The sequence below is a fragment of the Taurulus bubalis genome, assembly GCF_910589615.1.
Source record: "Taurulus bubalis genome assembly, chromosome: 8".
Classification (NCBI taxonomy): domain Eukaryota; kingdom Metazoa; phylum Chordata; class Actinopteri; order Perciformes; family Cottidae; genus Taurulus; species Taurulus bubalis.
Window position 1 is genome coordinate 17,606,280 of NC_136596.1, and position 26,225 is coordinate 17,632,504.

General features: G+C 43.1%; 2 protein-coding genes across 2 annotated transcripts; both read left to right on the plus strand.

Annotated features, from left to right (window-relative positions):
• Positions 1-914: 914 nt before the first annotated feature.
• On the plus strand, positions 915-23,298 carry LOC306740683 (uncharacterized protein; the record flags this gene model as incomplete). Its single annotated transcript, XM_079222912.1, has 11 exons — positions 915-1,606; positions 2,395-2,479; positions 3,095-5,782; positions 7,432-7,560; positions 17,836-17,951; positions 20,162-20,327; positions 20,539-20,701; positions 20,931-21,064; positions 21,238-21,380; positions 21,485-21,572; positions 21,669-23,298. The coding sequence occupies 10 exons, from the start codon at positions 915-917 to the stop codon at positions 21,558-21,560; spliced, it is 4,392 nt and encodes a 1,463-aa protein (XP_079079038.1). The 3' UTR covers positions 21,561-21,572; positions 21,669-23,298.
• Positions 23,299-24,298: 1,000 nt separating this feature from the next.
• On the plus strand, positions 24,299-25,898 carry LOC306739887 (beta-crystallin B3-like). Its single transcript, XM_079221955.1, has 5 exons — positions 24,299-24,416; positions 24,775-24,893; positions 25,000-25,132; positions 25,308-25,450; positions 25,580-25,898. The coding sequence occupies exons 1-5, from the start codon at positions 24,342-24,344 to the stop codon at positions 25,833-25,835; spliced, it is 726 nt and encodes a 241-aa protein (XP_079078081.1). The 5' UTR covers positions 24,299-24,341; the 3' UTR covers positions 25,836-25,898.
• Positions 25,899-26,225: the final 327 nt, after the last annotated feature.

The following is a 26,225-nucleotide window of genomic DNA, read 5'->3' on the forward strand; positions in this document are numbered from 1 at the left end:
TGTTACATGAATAAGGTCCATCAATGTGAATATGGGTGACAAACAGCTGTCAACATGTGTGCTTTAAACTGTTAATGACCAACGACCTTGTATATATCATTGTGCTGCAGTGCAAGGCACTCCCAAGACAAAGTCCACAGTAATGGTTTGATAGAGTGAGTGCTATCAGGCTAATAATGAGTTTGATTTAGCGTTATATTGTGCTGTGGCATTGCATCAATATAGAAATGACCATAGAGATGTTTTTTTGTTACTTAGATCTTTTTCTTTTATACTTTTTAAAGGTGCTGTTCAAGAGGATGGCTGCTCAGGTTGAGGTTCAGCCTGGGGAGGTAGGGAGGCTAGTGGTTGGAGGACGACTTCACCTGAGTCCTTTGACTGACTCCAGCAATAAGAGCCTCATCGAGATCCCCTCCATGAACCAGTCCCGTATTATCACCCCAGAACCTAACAAACCTGTCCCAAGCCCCAAGCCACGGCTCACTCCCAAACCTTTTGCTGTGGAGAGAAACCCCACTATTAGGCCCATACTTGCACCCAAGCCCCAAACCAAGCCCCGGCCAGAGTCCACTCGCCTTGCTGGATACAAACCAGAGCCTCCATTTAGTCCAAAACCTCAGCAACCAGTTGCTCCTGTCCAACCCAGGCCAGTGTCAACCAACCCCAACCGTCCTGCCCCTACCTCCTTTAATACAACTAATAAGCTGAGCACTGGACAAACAACCAAGCCAATAGCCCAGCCATTTAAACCGGCCCCTCCTCTTGACCTTGGAGACTCCAGCAAACCCTTTCCTCCTTTAACAACAGAGAGGCAGAGACATGGTTCATCAAGCTTGGTCTATTCCAAGAGCCTTAAACAACTTCCAGCAGCAGAGTGGTCTGGAACCACTACAAATCAAGGCGAGAAGGACCAGATGACATGCATCAATGTTGGGTCCTCCATTACCAGAGCCAAGTCCATGGGTTTTCTTGTTCAGGTAGGGCAGGAGGAAGAAGAAGAAAAGGAAAAAGAAAACCCTGAGGCAGCAGTGCCACTGCGGCCAAAGCCCAGAGGATCCAGACCCAGACCTGTGTCAGCCATTTTCTTTGACAGTCCGACCAAGACAGAGACACCAGTTCCTGCCCTTCGCTGGGCGAGACGACCACTTTCAGCTGATCTCACGGCCAAGTTTGAGTCAATCGGTCTGTCTCTGCACCGTAAGACTACAAAGGAAAACACAAAGGAAAACACTAAGGAGAACACTCCAGAGGAGATGGAGCCGGCACAAAAGAGAGAGCAGGAGAAAACACCTAAGAGTAACACACCACAAAGTATTGATGGTGCAACTGACAAAAATACTCTAAAAGAGAGTGAAGAGGATAAGCGTGCAGTTAGCATTAAGTCACGAATTAGTCTCCTCCTCGATTCATCCTCCTCTCCTGGGAGCGATGTCGTAGACCAAGGGTCGGATCTTTACTCTCCAGTGCAGCCAGTCCCTGAAACCGAACCACCAGTGGGTGTCAAACAGCTCATCAAGCAGCTGACAGAGGACACATCACCAACTCAGAGTCCTGTTGTGAAACCAGTACTGAAGCCCCGGCCCTTGCCCCTCGACCTGACTAAAAGGTAAGAGCTGCTCATAATAGGCTTGTTTGAGATGAGCCACTCCTGCATAGAATCGATCACCGGCGATCGGCGCAGAATGCATGCTTGTTAGATTTGTGTCCGACTTGATCCTGACTTGGCACACGTGAGCAACGATAACCTCTCGAGATCGAGGCGGCCGCAGTTTTTAGAGCCGGGCACCTCAGTTGTTCCCCACCGACTGCAAGACCCAGAGCATGATGGGAAACGTCTGGCTGTCTCCTGACCAAAGAGCTGATATGCTCTTAGTATTTACAACTCGTTTTAGAAATTTCTTAATAAAGTAAATGTATTATTTGACAGTAGATTGGTGGCAGTTAGTGCAACAACGTTAAATTGAAAAACATATCTTGTGTGATTGATTATAGTATCGCTCATTTATATAACACTAATGCCAAAATGAGTATCGAAGTGTTTTACAAGACAGACATAAAAAGAACAAAGGATGCACACACACACGTGTCCATATAAATATATATTTACAAACGCATATAAATAAATCTGAACGTGGTTTGCAAACTACAAGTAGCCTACAGGATGTTTCTGTGACTTCCTGTGTATTCTTTGAAGGCTGTTGGTTGACTTGACCATTGTACTTCGGGAAAGCCCTCTGCTGCTGCCGCCTGATCTCGTCCGCGTTCCAGGCGAGGTGCAGCTCATCTTAAACAAGCCTAATGTCTTAATGCCTCAGCTTGCTTTTGTGCGATGTGTTTGTCCACGAGTTTCTTTGTCATGCATGGCTTTTGTCTTGTGTGATGTATGTTCATCAGGTTTTCATCCGAGAAATGGCCAGACAGTGTTTTCCTCAGTGAGGCAACAGACCGCGATGAGATCGGCAAAGATCCTCAGAGGAGGGTAAGAAAGGGACTCGGCTTCGTAAGAACTGGTTTCTGTTGGGCTCAGTCCATGTTTAACACGCAAATGAGAATGAGTGTTACAGCTTCCGTGTTTACATGTGCTGTGGACACCTGAGGGTGTTTAAAAGAACATTTCCCTTGAGGAAGTAGAGCATTGCAGCAAAATGACTTGTTACTACCATAGATGGATAAAGCTGTGAAACCAAATACAGGTGGCACAATGATCATCCCCAGTGGCTGCCGGTTATGAAACACAGAGAGGAGATCACTGGGAAAAGGTCAACACAGAAAGGCTTTGATTACCTCCTCTGCACCACACCCACTATTATGAGACCAGCATAGAACAATGGGGATGCCATTACTATGTTGACAGTCTATTTAAATCCTTTGAGGGCTGTATTTTCTCCTGTTATGTGGTGGTTGTTGTTGTTGTTGTAAAGTCACATTTGTTTTATATCTGTCACATAAGTCCACATTTGTTGTAACAAAATGTTCAAATAGTGAAATAGTTGAAGAGAAAAAAAGCATGATTGTTAAATGACTAAATGAATAATAGGTAGAAGATTTGCTGTTATCACCTAACAATTCTCAACATATCTCTGAATGTCCTTAGATTGAAGAGTCAGCTATCACCCCCAGTGACCAGAGGACATTTGTGGATCTAAAAGACTCCCAAGAGGAGCTCAAAAAGACCTCCACGCCTGAAGAGCCTGAGGCAGGACAGGAGTTTGGCGCCACTTCCAAGGAAAGTGGTCCCAGGAGTGACCTACAGACAGTGAAAGCATCCTTGTTTGAACATGTTGTGGAGAGGCACAGTGTGCTGATGGTGGAAGAGGGCAAGCCTGTAAACAAGCCTAATGATTCGTTCAGCAGCCCGTCATTTAAAAGAGGAAATGGTGAGGATGAGGGAACTCTTGTCACTGCCACCTACAAAGAGCCTGTATCTCCAAGTCCTCTGAGGGTGTCACATGCATTTGACACTGTGCTGGCTGTGGAAGAGAGCAGGGCAGTGAGTGAGTACATCCCATCAGCTCAGTGGGAGGATAAGGCCATGACGCTACGCTCCAGGCGCTCAGAAGGGAGCAGGCCGGTGGAAGAGCGGACTGGTTCAGCACAAGACGAACCAGCTTTGGCTGTGATGCCAGAACAGCAGCCTCGATTTCTGAGAGTGGGTGCTTTGCATAAGTGGACCTCTACAGGTCTTGAGACGAGGGAAGAACAAGGGACTTTGGATCAAAACCGGGAGGGGCAGCGAGAAGCTGAACAGGAAGAAGTGGCTGCAGCTCCAAAACGTTTGAAAATGCTCCAGTCAGAAGAGCAACCAAAACCCAGGGCAACCTACTTTGCTCTGACTGGACAAATACAGGAGCCAGTTTCTCCTGTTGATGCAGGAGAAAGCATAGGGGACGTGACTGTGCCCTTTGACGATTTCTCTGTGAGGTCTGCACCAGACGGTTCTCAGACGAAGCTTCTTCCAATACGCTGGAATCCAGCATTAGATGAAGCTTTTGGAAAAACCTCTCAAGTGCAAGTTGAGGAGTTGATGATGAGGAGCCAAAGTTCACAAAGAGAGATGAGATCAAGTTTGGATGCACAGACAACAGAGGAAATGATGGAAGTTGAAAAGAAAAGAGAACTAAAAAAAGATACAGAAAGACACATGGCAAAAATGAAAGAGTTTGAGAGGGAAAAACAGAGACAGCTGGAAATGGAGAAAGAAGCACATTTAGAATTTGCACGAATGAAGGAGAGGGAGATGCAAAGAGAATTTGAAAGGCAAAGACAGAAAGCCTTCGAGAAGGAGAAACAGGAGTTTGAGAGTTTTGAGAAACAGCGTGCACTGGAAAGGCAGAAACAGTTAGAGCTTGAACAAAGACAGAAACTGCAAGAGCTGGAAAGAGCGAGAATAAGAGAACTTGAAAAAGAGAGGCAACTACAACTTGAGACAGAAAAACGACAAAAATTGGAGAGAAAGATTGAAAGAGAGAAACTGCGAGAGCAGGAAAGGGAGAGACAGCGGGAACAGGACAGGCCAAGACAAAGGGAGGAAGAGAGGCAGAGAGAGCTGGACAAGGAAATACAGCTGATGGAAATCCAAAAGGAGAAACAGAAAATGGAAGAGCTGAAAAGAATTAAAGAGCTTGAAAGACTACAACTCTTAGAGTTTGAAAAACAGAAGCAGAAGGAAAAGGAGACACAACAGCTTATGGACCTAGAAAAGCAGAGACTTCGAGAGAAGAGGGATAGAGAGGAGGCAGAGAAAATAAGACAGATTGCATTGGATCAGGAAATTATAAGAATGAAAGAGTATGTGAAAGAGAAGGAGAGGCAAAAGGAGCTTCAGAAAGAGATTGAGAGAGAAAAGCAGAGAGAGCTGGAGAGACAGAGAGATTTAGAGAGGGAGCGACAGAGGCAACTAGATATTGAGAGACAGGAATTGGAAAACCAGAGGCTGAGACAACGAGAACTGGAGAAGGAAAGGCAGAGGAAAGAGGACTTGGAGAGAATTAAAGAGATGGAGAGAAGACAGCTCTTGGAGTTGGAAAGGCAAAAGCAGGCAGAAAGGGACAAACGGCAAATTCTGGAGCTCGAGAAACGCAGAAGGCGGGAGAGTGTGGAAAGGGAGGAGGCAGAGAAAATGAGACAGATAGCCAAGCAGCAAGAAGCAGAGAGGCAGCGGCTAAAAGAGAGGCAGAAGAAAGAGGAACAAGAGAGGGCAAGGTTGGAGTCATCCCCTCTCAGGCCTCAAGTGTTGGATCTGGAATCTATGCTCCGAAATGACCCGTTTTCCAAGCCAACTTCTCACCGCAGTGACCATGCAACACGATGGAAGGAGCCATCTCCGAGAGTAGAAGCATCTTACAAACCTGCCATCCTTGACATAGACTCTTTCACATCTCAAGTTCAGCCCTCCCCCAGTAAAGACTTGATTCCTGTTTCTGGTATTCAGGGTGTAGACGCTGCATTTGGAGCTAGATTACATCCGCCTACACCTGATGTAGATGTTAGCTGGAGGTTGCCACAACAGACTTCAGGTATCACAAGCCCAGTATGGACGACATCTCTTCAGGACCCGTGGGAGCTGCGGCCTGTTGAGATGTCTGTGGACAGACCTATGGCTGAACCCAGAAGACATACCAACAAACTCAGCCCAGAGCAACTCCTCCTCAGGCAGGAGGAACGACTCGCACAGAGGCAGTCCAGCAGCGCTCCTGAGGAGAAGATATGGCTCCCCAGAGAGCAACAGCCTCAAGACGGCAGGGAAGAGGGCCTGAGCCAGAGGAGATCACAGGGATCTCAGGTGAGTCAGATATATCCCGGAAATATATATATTTCATACAGGTGGCAACATCTGGGTCTGAACATTTAAGTCAATGCATGTTTTGTTTTCTTTCTAATAGTCAGCAGGGCGGCGACTCCTCCTGTTGCAAAAAGAAGTCAGATTGTATAGACGTCTATGAGAAATTGACCCCGTTTCTTACTTGATTTATTGCCTCGATACATTTTGTAAACATCAGTTTATTGTCTCATTTACTTGTTTCAAGTCTTCTTAAATACAGCTTGGTGTTCATTTAGTAAGTTATGGTCCCACTTAGAGTCAAATTGACGACAAAGCAAGGTATGCTTTAGGGCGTAACTATCTTGTGATTTACAGGCTGCTGCCATGGCGTCGTTTAGTCTGGAAGTTGTCCGTGTTTTGGTCTTTGAACTTTAGTGTTTTCAGTTAATTGATCGTCTAAAATGCTCCACCCTCTCGTGTCACTTTTGGTTGCAAAAAAAGCGAAATGGCAATGGCCAAAATGCTGAGCTGGAGGATTTAAAACCATAGTCCAGAAACCAATGGGGGATGTCACGTTGACTACGTTCACTTCTTATATACAGTCAGTTCATGTGGAAATTGTTTTAAATTTGCACAAATGTAATCAGAGTATGATATAAAATACAATAAACAGTATAACTGCAACAATCCTCAAAGTAAACATGCATATAACCCACTAAAATTGAAAGCAGGTTGTACTATGTATATTATTATCTGTTTTAAAGTGCTCAAGATTTACATAACTGAGATAAACCCATATGGGACAAAGTGCACACAGTCATAGCCCTTTTTACACACAGGTCTTCAGACAGTGGCATTCTGGTTGTACCCAGAATAAGATCTGGAGCTGGTAAAGGTACTTTTTAGTTACTGTGGCCCTCTGGAATGTCTGCATGTGTGAGGGTAGTGTGTGTAAGTATTTGAATGTATTTGATTAATGTTTTAATGTAAAGCACTTTGAGTTTTTCTGTCATGAAATCTGCTCTATGAATACGTTGTCTTGCCTTGAAATCCCAATAAGCAGAACAGTTCAGAAAGAAAATAGTCGTCAGTCTAAAGTAAAAATATGACTATAGTTGGACAAAAAGGGCTGTTGTTCCAGCATTGCCATTCATTCTTCTTCTTTCATTGAACTAATATTATTTTCTGCCTTTGCATGTCTGCTGGATACCAAATATCTTCTTTTTTTTTTTACAATTTACATAACATTTAAAAAATCTAACAACTTTCCCATGTACACTACATATGGCATGGCATCGGTTCTACAAACATGTTGGAAGTAATTGTAACATTTTTGTAAAGCAAAAGTCCATTAATCTATGCTGATTCTCTGTTAGTTAGGTCATACTTCTGCTCCTTGGGGGACTGTATTGTTTATGTGTGTCTGCTTGAGCAGTGGAAGAGTGACCATATGCATGCTCTCCCTCTCCCAGTTGTCTTAGTTAATTTTGTACAATTGTGTGTAATAAATATTCCACCAGTTAAGAATTAGCTGCCCAACTTGAATGCAATAAACTGGCACTTAAAAAAGTTTGAAATGCAGTTCTGAAAGGGGTCAATCTAAATGTTTAAAGAAATATGTGTATAAGGTGATATGTTATGAAGTTGACTTGTTTCTGTGTGTGTCTTAGGAGTTGAACAGGATGCGGTCTCGCAGTGTTTCACGGCGATCAGCTCCTTCAAGCAGTGTTTTGGAGAGAAGCCTGTCGGGGATTCGGAGTCGCAGCGCTCACCGAGAGCAGGACAACAACAACAGCTGGGTGAGTCAGGCTGCTGCTCGGGCTCTGCAACAGTTCAACCGTTTCCAGGACCGATGCAACACAATGAGATGAGGAAGTTTCTCCTGAGTCTTTGCTTCATTTGGATGGTTAGCTGTGAGCCCTTTTATTATAATCACTGTTTTCATTTTGGAATGTTTGTCACAAAGCTTTGTGGAAACAGGGAGGGAAATCTGTGTGCACTTGTGTTTGTACTGGGAGTGTGAGCATACTATGTTTGTCTTTGAGAGAGAGAGAGAGAGAGAGAGAGAGGGTGGGGGTGTGTGTGGGTGTGTGTCTGTCTGTCTGTCTGTCTGTCTGTCTGTCTGTCTGTCTGTCTCGCGCGCATTGAAGACAGACATAGGTAGACAATAGAGGAATGCAGTTAGTTGACTGACCGTTGACAACTGAATGCTGTTGTGCTTGGTGGTAAATAGTCTGTGACTAATGTTGAAGGCACGGCCTTCAGGACTCTTCACCTATCACGCGTCACGATTCATGGAAGTGGTGGACAAAAATCCTCTCGGGCCTGTAATTCAGGATTGGATTAGTCAAATGGTTAATGAGTACATATTCTCACTGCTCTTTCATTAGAAGGGACAGCTGTGACGTGAAATGGCCTGTATTGATCATGTGTCCTGCAGCCAAACAGAAACTTCATATTTGTGTGACTGTATTCCTCAGTGTTGATTGGTAATACCTGTTATTTATAATTGTTTATCTTGTTCACGTCTGTTTTTCCATATATTTTGTAATGGATCATCTAACTTTTTGACTGCATATTTGCAACGACACACTTTACATTCACTGACATATCATCTATATTCAAGGATGTACGGTGTTTATTGATATGCAGAGTTAGGCTCAGAGGGCTCTTTGTCTTGGTGAGTGTAATTGTAGGCCCAGGTTGAAGCCGACACTATGAAACCAGAAGTACAGTTTATTGCGTCTCATAATTGTACACTGCATGCTACAGAGCTTACTACCACCACCTAGTGGTTGTGTTTTACTTAATTGTCCTTCTTCCTGGTGTCAGTAGTTACCCACTGCTGTCCTCATTGCTGGTGTTCTTTGCTTTGAAATATGCTGAATGACTGTCTGCTGTGCTTTAAAAGGCAGCAGCAGGCAAAATAATACACACTGTTCCAAAGAGTGTAACATGTTGCTATAATGATATTATACAATACAGTGAAATGAAATACAGTGCAGGGTTGCGCGAAACTACCACGTCCTTTGTAGGATTTCACCCTTTATTGAGCCATGGTCTAGTTTGCCATGCCCATAACAAATTGTACACGCTGCACACCTACTTATGTGATTACTTATTGGACCGCAGGAACATTGTGAACATTGTGACTAAATACAGACATTTGTTATATAAATAGCTACCTGAGGTCACTGCTGAATTTGACCATGGCATTGTGTGTAGTGTAAACATTTATTTTAAATTATCTTCTAAAAATATATATTACACATATATCTGCAACTAAGAATTATAATCATGACTATTATTGTTACTATTTTAATATCTGAATCTGTGAGAGAATTTGTCTTCAGGATTGACAGAAATTATTGTTTGCCAAAATTAGAGATTCACAGGTACCGATATTGAATATGAATCCAATACTGACTCAAATTGCTGGATCGGGTATCGGTGACAATAGGCCAATCTGGTATTGGGTGCCATTGGTTGAATTCAGTACATTTATATGTGTGTATTTATTTGTTACATTTTGTGTTACAAATTTAGGAAAGCAATGTTTAAATCAAGCCTTATGTTGCCTTAGATAGAGAAGAATGATCTAAGTTTGTGCCACACAGTGAGCCATACAGCTTATTAATTGAACACTGGTATAAAATTGGTGCTCAGTATTGGCCAATACCAAAAGCCCAGATATCTGTTTCAGGACTGAAAAAGTTGGATCGGTGCATCCCTAAACAAAATCCATCGGTGTTGGCAGATATCAGATATGATGGATTTTCCTACCTTGTATTTACTGGTGGAAGAGTCCTCAGACAGATGAGATAGTAGTTGAGTGGTGACATCATTGGTTTAAGTTGGCGGGTCTGAGGCTGGTGAGTGGAGCAGAGCAGAGATGGGCACCAGGCTGAGAGCTGTGTTGTACTTGTGGTCATGCTGCCTGACTCCACACTGCCTCTGGGTAAGTAACAGCACAACTCTCTTATTACAGATGTCTTTCTTTGTAACATGTATGTCCTCTTACATAATACTGAATGGTAGGTAGTTATCATATATATACAGCATGCTGTGTGCCCTTAAGCTGCATCCTATTTCATCTCCTTTGTGTGGTCGCTGGTTGGGTTTCTCGTCGGGGCTGCGCACAGATTGATGATGTCAGCGGAAGAGGGGAAGTGATGAGCAGCCATGACTCCCTTCCCAGTAGGTGACATTTAGTAGCAATTGATTTTGAGCAAAGAGGCGCATGATGATGCTGATTATTATTTTCTTCATTGAATCTTAGCAGTTAGTTTTTTTATTTGTTTATGAAATGATGAATTTAATGTCCACAATTTCCCAGTCGGCTAATATGTTTTCAAAATGACTTTATTCTCCAACTACCCACAAGTCTTCCATTATGAGGATTTGTTTAGATGAGAAAAGCAGTATATTTTCAACTTTAAGAAGCTGGAACCAGCAATTGTTTCACTTTTTTGACTTTAAGAGATCATATATAAAATAGTAAATAAATGTTTTGATTGACTATTAGAGTAATTTTTTTCCAGCATCTTGAGAAGACGGAAGGAGTAAAATAGTAATATATTTTTGGTACCACTCGCTACAGGACAGTAATGATATTGCTGTAACTAATCCTGCTGTAACCTCCAGATGCTTGATATGAGTACTTTAGTTTTATCAGACTGTCACCTTGTCCTTTAATAGTACCCAAGAAGAGGCAGCCATTTTCAGGCTGAGGAGATCGTGAGAGAGGTCAGTTTGTGTGCTGTTGGAAACTGAGAACCTCACAGCTGACTTTCCTTGAGCACAGCACTTCAAAGAACAGTTAATCAGATTACCTGTAGGGGGCATATGTGGACAGGGATTCAGTTTGAATGAGCTGTCCCTGTTTGCTCTGAGGTTACCTCTGAAGTGTCTCTGGAGTCGCCCGCTGTGGCTTTATTCAGGCTACCAGTTCACTCGCACCAGATAACAGAGACCTGATTAAGTTGAAAGGGTTTTCTAGTCTGTTCTTCTGTTTTTATGAGTGACTCTAAGCAAGATTTAAACAAACATTCATTTGACTGTTGTGATTCTTGCATTTGGCTACACTGCGCTGGCACGCTGGTTGATGAACGTACAAACTCATTTCCCTGGTAGATCCACACCTGTTGTTTCTCTGTTTTCTCTCATGCACGCCCAATCACTCTATTAATAGTCTTCTCTTTTCGTGCTCTTTTCTTGTGCTCAATTCTACCCGATTGTATGACACTTTGTTTTGAAAGGAGATGCTGTGTCATAGCATCTCTCATCCTTCCTTCTATATTTATTTCCACTGCCTCTCTGTTCTGGCTGTGACACTTCACTTCACATCTTGCCCCGCAACTGAATCAGGCTGGAGCGATTGAGCACCGCATAACATATATCACCCTCCTCTCTCCCTCCCGCTCTGTATCAGGGACCTCCCATTCTCTCTCTCTCTCCCCCTCACTCCGTTACACACTCCCTCTCTCCACCCAGTTTCTCCTTGACGGTGAGTCCTATAGCGCTGAGGACAGAGAGCAGCACTGCTGACGCATTTTCTCCTACCTGCCCGTACCTGCAGAAAAAGGCGAGGAGAGAAGCATTTCCTCTCTGTTCCTCCTCTGGATTTGACTTCCCCACCACAGTGCTTTCTGCTGTTTCCTCTGTTTGGCACCCTCTGGTTTTCCTTATGGAATACGAATGACTACAGCAGCTTTCCTTTTGCCACCATCTGCCCTGCACCATTTCTCCTTGGAGCTTTTGCCAGAGGGTGGCACAGTGTCTGGCACCATGGAAATGTAGTCTTGTTGGATGGATGGATTTTTCAACTTTCAACCCGGGCCTTGTTTTGGAGTTGACGCATCATCGACAGCTTTGGGAGCGCTGTCAGTTCGGCTGTAATTGAGGCTGGGATTAGTACAGAAAATCTCACATCGGGTGAATTGGCAGAGGTGTCACAGAGCATTGTTAAAGAAACTAAGTATTATTAGCACAGTGGACCTGAATGTTGTGGCAAACATAACCAGTATGTTGAGGATGTGTTTCTTAGGCTGTCTCATAGAGTAGTACCCTGCATAACTAATAGTTAGTGCTGGACTTGCATAGCAACCTTTACGTGTCCACCCGGTTGTTGTGCCAAGCATATCATAGTTAGCATATCTTGTGTGCATTGAAATAGGCATTAGAAAGCTTCACAATTCAGTTCAGGCCGACAGGCTGGAGCCCTGACAGTGATGAGTTGAAACAGTCCCAACGGCTCCATTGGGACTGCACTGCAGAAAGGCCTTTTAGAAGTAAAACAGAGGAGACCCTCTATCCTGTAACAGTCAGGGACTAACTGGCGTTATACTTGCTGCAGTGCTGGAAGCAGCAGACGCTATCAACATCGCCACATTGGACTGGCTGAGCTGTGTTGTTCTCTCCATCACCTTCCTCACTGCTGCAGTATTGACCCAGCAGCACACACCAGTGAATACTTACGACACTGTCCCTGCTCCAGCATACTTAGAGACTAATGATTCTCTGTTGCTGTGTTAATAACAAGCGTCACAGTTCACAGACTTCCTTCTGACACACCAAGTCTTGCCAGTAGTGGGTTGTGATGGAGTATCTGGGGGACAAGCTGTCAGTGGCCCAATCTCAGATGTCAGGATGGGTGGGAAATGTCCGTCGCTCTCTTCACGGGGCACTGGGCTTTTTGTCCAACTCGGGCCAGGGAGAGGACGGGACTGGGGACTTCAAGAGAACCAACTCCCTGCGCTCCCTGGCCTCCCGCAGCAGGGAGTCCATCCGCAGGTTCTCACTACGCAGCCAGCAACGTCTGTCCTTACGCAGGCGCACCGCACCCAACACCCCCACTGCTGTAAGACAACACACATTTAAAGTACAAACACACACCAGGCTACCACAATTCACCTCTGATGCCAAGAACAAACTATAATCACAAGTATTTGCCAGGCACAACTTTGATTCATACTTAAACTGACCCGTAGAGTCGGTCAACTATGTGCCCAGCGGTATTACTTTAACATGTGTTGAAGTTAAATAAAGCACAATCGGAATTCAAGTCATTTTGCAGCAATGTCTGTGCAGTTCTGTAATGTTACTGTAGTAACAGCTGCTCCTTCGTCAACTATTTGGTCTCTAGCCAGACATGTCAAGAACTTATCAATCTGCCTCCCTGATCTCATCTACCTCCTTCTATGCGTTCAGCACTTCTCCATCTTACATGGTCCGTGGCACAATGTAAACCTTTCTTTGTTTCTTTCTATTTGTTTTGCAAAGCTGTGGTTATACTGGTTCTTCATGTCAACAACCTTTTTTTTGAAAATTTAGGCACAAGAACTGAAAAAATATTATGCTATTATTTCTATTGCCAAAAACTAAACTCTTGAAGAGGACACGCATCTGATTCCTTGGCTTCCTATCACTTCTCTCCACCCTGATATCCAACCGGCTCTGTGCTCTAAATAAAGGACAGATTTAGAAATCCATGTAGGGATATGGATACATTGCAGAGAAGTTGTTGCTATCTTTAGGTTACGCCTGTTTTGCTGAACAAACACCCCATGAGTCACAACTCTTAAAGATAAGGGATATTTTGAAGACGCCTGTGTGGCCGTCAGTTGTGTTGGCATATCCTATTAGATCTGAAACACCATCAACTGTGGTTGTGGTCTCTGGGAGCAACTTGCCTCTCCACTGGGCCAGTGTTAAGTGGATGAATGACAGTAAGAGGTCAGTAATGGCTGAATGGTAATGGACAGTATCCACATACCCAGTAAACAAACAGGAGGGGGCAAGGGATATGGGAATGCGACAACCCTTTTTTCCCCAAATTCTTAAACCAGTCTAGATGTCCAGAGATGCAGACAAAGTGGAAACTGTTTATTTATAGTATATATATGTATATACTATACTAGTGACAACTGCAACATACCATATTCACAGATACTGAAAGCGAACAATCTCTCCTGTAGCTCTGGTCTGTGTCACCACAGCCATGTATTTGGCATTGGGTTGCTTTGAATTGCTTTGGCTGCCATTAAAGCAGACAATGCAAATCTTGAAGTTTGTATGACCATCGAAAGGGATTAAATGTTTTAATTCATGACTCGTATTAATTTTTCGACTAAAATGCAAAATATTTGGGCTTTTGGACATTCAAAGAGCACTGTAGAGCTCAACCAATCACAGCTATTTGTTTTGTTGGAGACCAGTGTGACCTGATGAGTGGACAAACCCGTCTGTGAGAAGTATGTTTGCATTGTTAAAATATAATATTGATTTTAAAACTTAAATTTCAAGGTAACTGTAATTGCGATTATTACTTATACAACTGTGTATAGACGTGTAACTGCAGTGTATTTCTGCTTTGTATCTTTGGGGTCAGCTATTACCTATATGTGAGACAACAGCACTTCCAACTAATTGGAGATGCATTGATCTGGACAGTTAGGAGACACAAATGCAACAAAATGTAATAAACATCACCAGGCTGAAATAAATGAGAATAATCCTTTAAGTCAGATCCAGTGCCCTCTGAGTAGAATTGTTAAGCCAAGTCAGGTTTTTACATTCTTTCCCTGTGTTCTTACTAGACGCTTTGTACAGCATTGAGCCCTGTGTCTGTACGAACCACTTATGTAATGAAAGAATAACACAGCACTGTTGGGTTTGCTTCGCAGAGTTCGCCTGAATGTAAGCCCTCTGACATGCGGCTAGAATGCCCATTTGTTGACATGAGATTAGTGCCTGTGGGAGCAGTTGTTTTTTATATCTGTAGGATATTGATATTGATTACGGCTGTGTACATTAGTGCACGCAGAGCATATTTTCCCACTCCACCCTACCCAGATTGATCAGAGCAGATGAGTAGAGAATGGGGAGTGGTGTCATATACTGCAAGTATAATGTTATGATTTAATGTATTTTCATGGCTGTTAATGATCTCACACTACTTGAGATGGTCACGACAAATCCCATTTACAATAACTTGGAGAAGCTCATAACATGAGCCACAGTACAGTCACAGTCAGCTGTTTGTTGACGTTTGCTGCAATACTGTGTTCTCTGCTCTGGTCTAAAAACATCTGTTTGGTGCTTTGCAGAAAAGCCCTTCCCTTTTCAAGGAACACTTTCCATTTAATTGTTGAGGTTGTAGCAATCCGTAGACCGCCGTTTCTCCATCCTGTGTGAGTGTGTGTTGTCAGGTTATGTGTGGCACTTTGCGATCAGTGCGTTATGAAGTAGTAGTTTCCAAGGCCTCCATCAAGCCCCTTCCTCCTTAGATTGTCAGTGAGCCCTATTTAGTGATCAGCCCTTTCTCTCCTTCATCCTTCCATTCATCCGCTCTTTGTTATGTTGTTTCCCCCGACACACCCTTCCTGTCTCGGGGAAGCTGGCTTTTGCTAATGTTATTAAGGAAAAGCCTTCCCCCTGACAGATATAAATCATTGCTACTGGGCCTGTTGGTTCAGCAGGCCTTCCTACTGAACCGAACATATTCTCCTTGTGTGTGGCTGATAGCAGAGCCTACACCTGTGTGTGTCCATGCAGCAGAGCAATTTAATCATTGTATTGCTTAAAAGTTTTGTGTTGTAATTGTTTGGCCAAAACACCTGTCTGTAGATTAATGCAGGCTGCACCAAAAGAGAAAGTAATGGAGTCCAATTGAGGTACAATACTGAGACTGTTAAAAGCCCCAATTTTACTGAATAATAAATGATATGAGATTACGAAAGAGTCTCTAAAAGGCTTTCCAACGGCTTTGAGCAGCCAGCCAGAAGTCGTTTCTTTTAGCTGCCGTGTACTGGCGCCTCTTTTCAACATGTTCCAGCAAAGGCAATGTTTGTCCTCTGTGCTGCTCAGGTGAGGGTGCGTTGTGGGTGTGTTTAGGTTGAGCAACACACATGCACAGGTAGGATAGGAATTTGTTTTACCACCATTTCACGAGACCTGGTTTGAAGATTGATAGCAGTGTACAGTGACAGGGAGAAGAGAGTAATGACATAATACCGAGCTGGAATGTCAGAACCTGCCTACTTTCATACCTCTGCACACTTCTACATTAAATGTGCAGGGTTGCATGCCTTTTTAAATTGTCTGTGGCAGCCGTTCCAATGCTGCTGTCAGAAAGGTGTTTTCAGACAAGTTAGGAGCCAGATTTAACTGAAGTGCTAGTAGGATCGAATGGTAAAAACCATATCTGAACCCTGCTTCCCCTACAAGTTGGGCTGCTTCCAACAAGACTTGTTGCGATATGCCATTCTTTATGAAATATTGATATGTTAAAATGCACTTGTGATAATTTTGTGTAAATAATCTAGTGTCTCTTCAATAATTTCCATTTATTTCCGTTCTTGTTTGGTCTGCCTCCCTCAAGTTAAAGATGAATTTGAGTGGTGACATTTTTTTACGCGCTCTATAGATATAGCGATAATACTGTTATTATGAATTCTTTTGAACATGAAAATCGGGTAGTGAAAATGTCATATGGTGGTTAGAATGTTTTTGTTCTTTATTTTCATACAACCAAGAGCAACACTATGAAGGCCTTTCAGGAGAGACCAGCTTTACCACCACATGTGGCCGCTTAGAACAGCTATAAACATCTCTCCGATTACATGCCGATTACGGCCTTCAGACAATCCAATAAGCATACTGTGACCGTTGAAGCCTGTGAATTAGCCTTTACAAATAATACAGCAACTTTTACTTCTTGGCCCAAATCCATTGTATGTACGTATCATAGATGAAAGGATCATCAAGGCTGCTTTTATTAGATCAGCACCCATGCAATACATGTGATTGATCTGGTGCTTCTGTTTCAATCCTGTAGCGAACCACTCACTAATGTTTCTATAGTTCAGATTTACTGTCATATCTTTTTCTGGAGATTATTCTTTGAGGGAAGTCTTACTCATCTAGCTAAATAAGCATTTGATTGATCACTAGATAAGTGGAGTATGTAGTTAATATGTCTGAACAAAACCTATCGTCCAAATCTGTAGGTTGATTTTGCATTGTCAGTGGAACAAGGACTTTTTAAGTGTGTGTATTTAGGGGTATGTGGCGTGACCCTGTGATGTCAATGAGAAACGTGTGAGTGCAGTAAATCCTTGAGAAGAGGATGAAGTTGAGAACAAGTGCTTTCTCTGATGCAGGGAACCATGTTGAATGTCATTCTCACTGTTCTGTTTTCTTTTTCCCGTCAGGAAGGGCTTAGCTGATGAATGACATCCTGCACTGCTGTTGTAGTTTTCTTTCTCTCACTCTCTTCAACTATCTTGTTTTCCCTCAATCCAACTGTATCACAGTGACACTCTTCTTTCCTATTCATTGTCTCGCTTGAGCTCTTTTTGAAGTAATCTTGTAGGAACTCTGCTCTCACAAACACAAAGAAAACAAGGATAGCATTCATGAAGCTCTAAGAATGAGAACTCTGATCCACTGTCGCTGCTCACATAAACATCACTAGTGAACGGCTCTCACAGTCTAGGAACCTGGGCAAATACAGAGCCAGGTGTATCACATTTCTCTGTCCACCCCTCGGGCAACTTCTGAGGACAGAAGGATTTTCTATTGTTTTTTCCTATATAGGCCATGGTTATCAGTTCACGAGCAGGCGATCCTCTGTGAGCCCTGTGTGCTTTTGAGACAGTATGTCCTCTGTACCAGCCTCATTAAAAGAGGCATGGTTCAGTAGACAGCAAACACACACTCCATCACCCACCCATTTCCTTTTTTGTCCCCACTCTGGTCCTGACTCGATTAACTCATCCTTTCACCTTTTCATTACTTTACCGCTGCTCAAGCTCGATAGGCTGCAGCTCTATAAGCAACACTGTTGGCTCTTCAGTAGCACTGATGACATCGATTACCCAACTACTGATTGAGCTTGCATTAGCACAAAAAAATCTAAATGCACTATGCACAAATATTTACCAAACTTAACTAGAGTTCAGATGTCTAGTGCCAAGTGAAAGCTGCTGCAACGTTGGTGTCACTCAAACTAGTCTGTTCCAGTTTGAAAACTCCTTATTTACTAATAACTGTCCCTTCCCTCTTGCCTTCAGGTGCAGCAGAAGCAAAGTGACAGTGGTGATGAGGAGGGGAAGGACTCGGGAACACCGGTCCGCGACACTGACAGCCAGTATGGGACCTGGGAGACAGGACTACGTACTGATGACAGGTAAACATACTGTAGTTGTGATGTCAGATGTGTTCTTGTAAACACACTGAACACAAATAAAAACACAACACAAGTCAATGTTCAGAAACCATCAGAATTCAGTCCATTGGATTGCAAAAAGGCATGAAAACACAACTATGGTAGGCGCAGCCGGTCAAAGTTGAAAAGGGAAATATCTATGCAATGTGACCCATGTCACCAATACATTATTTAGGTCATCTTTAGCTTAATTTTTGCTTCCAAAAATGTGTGTTTATAACAACTGGATTCTGGTGGACTTGAAACCGGACTGTAGGCTTGCCACAAAGTTTCCACTGAAGTCAAGCATTAGCTCTCGTTTGCTTAAAGAGACAGAATCAATCAAATGTTTAAGACCACTGGAATCAACCTTGATATTATTGCTCATCATCTATATGTTTGTGAAATATCTGTATAGTATTGCAACATTTCCAATTGCTTGATGTCATTTTCTGTTTGTGCCTCCCTCTGAAATTAAGTATCAAAACACTTCTATAATTATATAATTGATCAACTTAACTGCTGACATTTTGGAGGCTGCTATTTGTGATGTTTTATTGGATTTCATTACAAGATGTTTAAATAGTTTTCTTCTCCAAAAACAGTATGTAGAAGTGGTGTGAATCTTCACTGGCCTCACGATTAGATCACCATTCCCTCTTTTTAACAATTTAAATGTGCAACAAAAACAAAACAAATCTTTCTGCTGCGCATTACAAGTGTACTGTGAAAATAAGCTGTTCACCTCGCAGCTCAAAGACCGGTCACCTTCTGAATGCCTACGGCATGGATTGGCCTCGCAGCGAGCAGACTTTTCCTTCAGCCAAGTTCACACTACACAACTTTCAAAGTAGTCAGATAGCTGTACAGTACACAACTTCCTGTCTTCTAGCCAGGAGTTTTGAAGTTATCGTGGTTTTCATACTACATGGCTGACCGACAATCCTTCATACAGTCTACCAACTACGTTTTGTCACAAAAATACACACACAGGCATAGTCATGCTTGTTGATGTTGTTGTTGGCACACGTGTTCACATAATAGTCTGTTTCCACACCTCCTTACTCTTTCCCCCATGTAGATCAGTCACTGTGTTTTGTGTTATGTTTACCCATGCAAACATCGAACATCCTAGTAGCAACAATGAGAACTTTGGTCCTTACGCTCTCATTGGCTGTGGCTCCCTGGCGGACTCCTAAGGTTGTGTCCTGTGAAATTACTCATAGCTCTTCTGCTGTTGGTTCAAGTCACTGCATCTCCTGACAGGAACACAACGGTTGTATTTCAGCCTGCATGTATTATTCCAGACAAACATGTTTCAAACGGAGCAGCTAATATTGGTAGCCAGAGCAACACGTTGCCAGACCTCCTCGTTCTCAAAGCTCTGCCCTCACTTAAACAGCAAGAGGAAAGAAACTAGCACAACAGAAGACTCCCACTGAGCTGAAATGATCCAAACTCCAGGTTATGCTCTTTTAATGCATCCATCCAGAATTATCCTCTTCCCCATCTCGATACATCTTTGATAATGTCCACACTTCTATTATGTAGATGTAAAGTACCACATGGTTTATAATCTAGAACATGGAGTACTTTACATTATGATCAACTTAAAGGAACAGTGAACATTATTTTTTTTGGCTAAAAACGATTAACTTGAACAGACTTAACCAAACATTAATGAATCCTATTAACAAGCTTTGTTTGCCTGCGTAGCCACAGCCTGATAATGGTGAGACCGCTATGCCACAGAAGACCAGCGTTGTATCAAGATAAATCAATCTTTTTTGTTGGTTTTCGTATCGTTGGTGTAATTGTTGATAAGAAAAGTTTGAATAACTCCTGCGCTCAAAAGTTACATTGAATCAAATTGCAATCTGTCACTGACCTCCTGTGGTCAAAAAATATTATCACAACATGTACCAAAACCAATATGGAAGGACAGTTATTCCATGCAATTTAGTAAAACAAGAAATGTTAAAATAGTAGTCTATTGCATAAATATATTTCCAGAATTCCTTTTCTTAAGGCTTGTAGTTTGTTTTTGGGTGCGTCAGCTAAGTCATAACTCCCTACAGGCAAGTCAACAAAAGGAAAGTTATGACGCAGGCTCTGTTTGATTGTAACTGCGGTAACGGCAACCACACAGTTGCTGTCAGAGGTGTTTCTTAACTTTTTTTTTTTTTTTTCAGCCTCACTCCTGCCACTCCCAGCTCGGAAAGCAATCTCAGCCCTTCACCAAGGAAGCCCACTCCCCCACGCACACCAGGTGATCAGGCCCCACAGTTTGATACTGACACCCTGGACAGTCTCCTTCCCTCCTCCTCCGCTGAGAGCCAGCCACTATCTTTCCCTGATGTAAGTGTCATTTGAGTTGACCACAGATCAGTTCTTTTGATGGCACCTCTGCCTTTACCGGTGTCTCATATCGGATGCTGTTTGTGTCAGCAAAAACTGATGAATAATACGGTCTTTTTCATGTTTTAGCAACAAATGTGTGTCATGACTGCATTGACACTTGCATGTTCATCGATAAGCTGACGTATTTATCTTGTGTGTGGGTGTCAAGGCCCCGACCACTCTGCTAGACACCAGCGCTCTTCGGTCCAGAGCCCATCTGGGGAAGAAACGAGCGCCGCGGACACGACCCTCCAGGACCGCTCTTCAAACGGCTGTGCTTTTAGAGGAAGAGGGAGGAACCACCGAGGACTGGCTTTACAGAGACTCCACAGGTTGGCACCAAAGACGAGCTTAAATCTTGATACAGTTCTATTCCATCAGATTAATTCCTCCTTCAGCATACACTAAACGGTTATATGTGAAAATTATGCACACAGAAGTTTGACTGTGTTATCCAGAAGCACCGTTTAATGTTCTACTGCACCCCATCCCATAGGCTACTTCTTTTTAACTGTACCGTATGCTCGCATATGTCCGTACTATGTGTTCGCCCTATGACAGAGGCAAAGGTTGAGACTAAGGACGATGACTCTGACTCGGAGGAGCAGGCCAGAGGAGCAGACACCAGCCCTGCTGTTTCCTCTCAGCCACAGAGGATAGCCCTGTTCCCTGGGATGGACCATTCAGCTTTAAAGGTGATTCTCACTTGTGCTTTTATCAACTGTATTCACCATTTAAGTATGTCATATTTATTTAATGTAACACAAATGTGTGTTGTTTTCCCCTCCCTGCTCATGTTTTGTATACTTGCAATGATATCTTTTTGTCTTCTTTTTTATTCTTAAATGTGTCCCATTCCTTTTGTCAGGCCCAGCTGAAGAAGAGGGGCGAATCTGACAATCAAATCGATGGACCTACTCCCTCTCCTTCCCAGCTTTCTCGCTCTCCCAAGTCCCCCTTTCTTCCCAGGGCAGCGCGTGTACTGCCCCCTCCTGGTGGGAAAGAGAATGGGTAAGCCATGAAAGTTGCAGAGAATGTGTTTTTCTTTGGAGACAAAAACTTGTTTAGCTGTTAGCCCCTGCATTAACTATTCTCTTTGTGTCTTATTCGTGTAGTGAGGAAGACTCACCCCAGTGGTTGAAAGAGCTTAAGTCCAAGAAGCGCTTAAGTCAGTATGAAAATGAGAGCTAAGTAAAGAATGAGGTGAGAGAGTTTTTGAATCTCTTCTCCATCTTTCCATGTGCACATTAAACATAAGACATTTTTTGACACCAGTTTTCCTCTAATGCTCCCCTCTAGGTTGCCTTAACTGATGAATTTATATGAAACTGAAGCCTTAATGTTCGACCCAGAGAGTAGGAGAGGTCTACAGCTGCTGATGTATTTTTTTTCTATTCGTTTTTTGTTCTCTTCACGTCTGGGTTGATAAATGTGCATGGTGCCTTTTTTTATGGAGAATCTCTGTCTTGTGGAAAAATAACAAGCAAGCAGAAAAACAACATCAAGCTACTCTGCTTTATCCATTTCATGCTTGAACCTGTCGAAGCACTTCTGCACCTGGAGGCACTTCACATGAACACTTTAATAGGGACCAGGAGAAGTTGAGGGGAGGAAAGCGATTATTGGCAATTATGTTCTGTCAAGCCGCATTTCAGGAAATGGTTAACTTGTGGGACCACGGTGCCTCTTTATCCTGGACGTGCGTCATCACATGCTGGAGGACAATCCAGCCGATCCTTTCCAAGATGTTTGTATTTAGTCTCCTAACTTGACTAATATGTACAAGCTGGCTGTGTCTGCGTTGGACATTAGTGTGTTTTCAGTGTGAGGTTGTTGATGGTAGTCACACAAGCATTGCCGTAGGACAACATTTCAAACGCTAATGAGTTTCCTTCTTGAACATAGAGAACAAATCACTGCTGACTTGATTGCTGGAGAGAGTGTATTATCATGTTAGTAACTGTAATCAGGAGATGTTATATTTTTATTATCATTGATTTACTAGAGACAGAGCTAGTTTAAAAGAAATGAAGATGCATAACTACAATAGACTTTGTTACACTCCACAACCCTAACCTTGTCATAGTTGCTGCATACTGTATATATGTTTTTGTCTAAGTATCTTTTTTTCTTTGTGGAAGAGGGACAAGTGACTTTGCATCTGTCCACAATGCCTACTCCTTATCAGCACAAATACAATCTTTTATATATATACATATATACAAAACAACACTAATCAGCCTGTGATCCCTCCTCAACAGCTAAAATGATTGTAGCTGTAAGCATTCGTCATAAGCCATACTTTCAACTTGTGGCCCTCAGACACTCCTCAATCATGGTGTTGAAATATTATTATTTTTCCAACGAATGTGCAATTTTCCACGATGTTGTCCCCATTAATGTGCATGCACAATCTTTGCTGTCAAGCCAGACATTGCTCAAACTGACTGGCTCAGAGTGTCGGGTGTTGGCTAACACTACTCCACTGGTTTGTTCACTACATCGTTTAAATGACTACCTTCTGTGATACTCCCAAATAAATAAACATTTGCACCCGCTTTTCATCTTCACTATAATCCTTCTCCTCATGTTTGTTCTTCCACCCACTCGCACTGCGCTTCTATAAAGCACTTTGTCACTTGATGCACTACAGCACTGACCTCTGCCCCCTCTTTTTGGCTATGTCTTGTGTCCTGTATTGTCGGAGTGCTCTCGCAATGCAAGTGAATGTGGTAATCGAGTCTTCGAAGTGATTGTCCCTGGTTTCTATGTGCGTGGCATTTTACTTTGTCATGAATTCTGAGGGTTTATTTTGTTCATGTCCACGTTTGTCCCTTTTTTTTTTTTTTTATTTGAAAGTACAGATGTATATTTCACTGTGTTGTACTGGCCAGTGTCCTAAAGTGAATACATTCTTAATAAAATGTACTTGTCTTGACTCTGTCTAGTGTTTCTGGCTAAGTTTAACTCTGTGGACGTTAAACAAATCTAAATATAATACATTTTTCTGGGTATTTCTGTGATCAGTGAGTGTTGTGTGCACTTAATCAAACTTTGAATCAATGGAATTCAAATCTCTTAACGTTGTATTTATTCAAGCACAGTCTGTGAATAACATCAAGTTTGATAAGATTCTTTGATGCAACTGCTGCAGCTTTGCTTCAGTCAAACCTGTGAATGGAAGTATGTAACCTTGCTGATAAAACAAACCCAGATGTGCGAGAAAAGTGTTAGGAGCTTCGGTGTGGTTGGGACCGGGTGTAGTCCCAGAGTGTGTGTATGTTTGTGCTGAGCGGAGCAGTTTCCTGAATCCTCTTGGCTCGCTCTCCCGGTGCCCGCACACAGTGCTCACTGGCAGCCAGGCAGGACAGGCAGGGCAGCGTGTGCCAACACAGCTGCCTATTGAAAGGCAGCGTTACGGACACAATGTGAGCGACAGACTTGCTGTATCAACAGCTACCCCTTTTCTGCTGTTGTGGCCAGAAATAAACCATAAATACCCCCCCTGTCCCTGCCCTCTAACGGCTCAACCCCACCAAGCACCAAGAGGAACCGAAAACAGAGGGGCACTACCACTTCCTAGCAGGCATACACAGGTAAAAACCTCTCTGGACACAGACTGATCATTTCAATGTAATGGACTTAGAAGGTGCTGCATCAAATGGAGACCCAGGTTGGAAGGACTAATGAGTGTATACTTTTAATGGGTCATTATAGAATAATTTCTAGCATTCAGTCGATTCAATAACAGATTTTGAGGCAAACGATTACTTCATATTTGGACAACATATATGCAATCCTTCTATTCAAGGGTGTTATAAATTGCAACTGTGACATAGCGCTTTCCTCCTATGTACGTGTCTGTGACTGTGTGTGCTTGGACATGCATGCATGCATGCATGCATGATGGATGGTGCTTTGTCTGTGTGTGTGTGCTGCTGCCAAAAAGTGAAGGATCAGTGGATCAGGAGGATGTCGGAGCAGCAGAGTGCCCCGGAGCAGCTGGCTGCTGGCAAGGGCCAGGGAGGAGCTGGAGTCACCTATAAGGTACTGGAACGATCATGTGAGATGGAAACCTGGTTTGATCAGGGAAGGATTTCAACCTGGAGTATTCCAATACATCCAAAGAGTCGTGCTATTGGTCATGAATCTAATTTAAATAAAAAATAAAAAGTCTCATTATGTATCCTGGTGAACAGACATCAGAAAATGTTATTGTAATTTATTCTACAGTATTTTAAAGTAAGTATTATCGCGATATGTCTTCTTTATAGCCAACGTGAGCCACTTTATGAAGGTCTTTTTCCAAACCACGTTTAATAGGGACTGAGGTGATCCTGACTCCTCTCTGTATTTTTGCCTTGCTTGTCAAAATTAACCTTTATGGTCCTTCTGTGTGATCCAGGTGTTGCTGTTTGAGTTTGAGAACTTCCAGGGCTGCAAGGCGGAGTTTTCAACAGAGTGTAAAGATGTGACGGAGAAGAGACTGGAGAAGGTTGGATCTGTGATCGTTGAGTCAGGACCGTAAGTAATGCTTGATGTTTAATTCATGTCTCGAGAAGTAATAAGAACATTGTTTCCTTGATAACTTGGTCATGTGTCAGATTAACTAAATTATGTTTCCTCTCAGCTGGGCGGGTTATGATCGGCATGGCTTCACAGGGGAGCAGTTTATTCTGGAGAAGGGCGAGTATCCACGCTGGGACACCTGGACCAACAGTCAGAACAGCTACACCCTCTTGTCTCTCAGGCCACTCAAAGTGGTGGGTGACTTGTCTCCACACAAAACTGACACTGCAGCCATAAAGCTCTATAAATGTGCAGGGTTTCAATTACGAGCTGCCCCGCGTTACTTCTCTACACATTGTATATCATTGTGGTCTCATCTACTAGAGCCAGTGAAAAGACTTGTCCATGTGTCTGGTTTCCCTTCTATAGGACAGTGCTGAACACAAGTTACAACTATATGAGAACCCTGCATTTACTGGTAGAAAGATGGAGATTGTCGATGATGATGTGCCCAGTTTGTGGGGCCACGGTTTTCAGGATCGTGTGGCAAGTGTGAAGGCTCTGAATGGAACGTAAGAACCTCACTACATCACCCTTTCATCCATGTGTCCATTTCTTTTTGGTGTTCATTTTGTTTGATTTAGAACTCAAAGCCTATTGTGAGACATGTGTCACAGTTTGCCTGTTTTCCTTTCCTCCAGATGGGTCGGCTACATGTACCCAGGCTACAGGGGGCGCCAGTTTATCTTCGAGAGAGGAGATTTTAAGCACTGGAACGACTGGGAGGCCCCTGCACCTCAGATCCAGTCTGTCCGACGTGTGCGAGACATGCAGTGGCACAAGAGGGGCTGTTTCACTGTCCCTGACCCGGCTCCGGCTCCAGCTCCGGCTCCTGGCCCCGACCCCGACCCTACCCCAGCACCTCCTGCCCCTCCTGCCACAGCTGGAAACAGCTGAGCAGGATCCTCACACGCCTACCACCCCTTCCCACAGCCTCCCCCACACTGCCGACAGTGCCTGCCCTCTACCTTAACCTGACCATGGCAAACAATGCTTGTGCCCATTGAGGAGTGCCATGTATGTTTCAGTGGCAAATAAAGTTGTTTGACCTGGAATTGGCCCTATTTTTGGTTGATGTTACACTTGTAAGTCACAGTGGAAAGGGCTTTAAATGAGATACTAAAGATTTAAAAAAAAACACTGTCAGGGATATAAAACTGGCAAACGGTATGTGGAGATGATGAAGCCTACATTTGGCAGATATTTTTCCTTAAGATAAACTAGAGATGTGTTTTGAACTGAAATAATTTTCAAGTTGTGTGAGACACTTTTACTGCCTCAACGCCT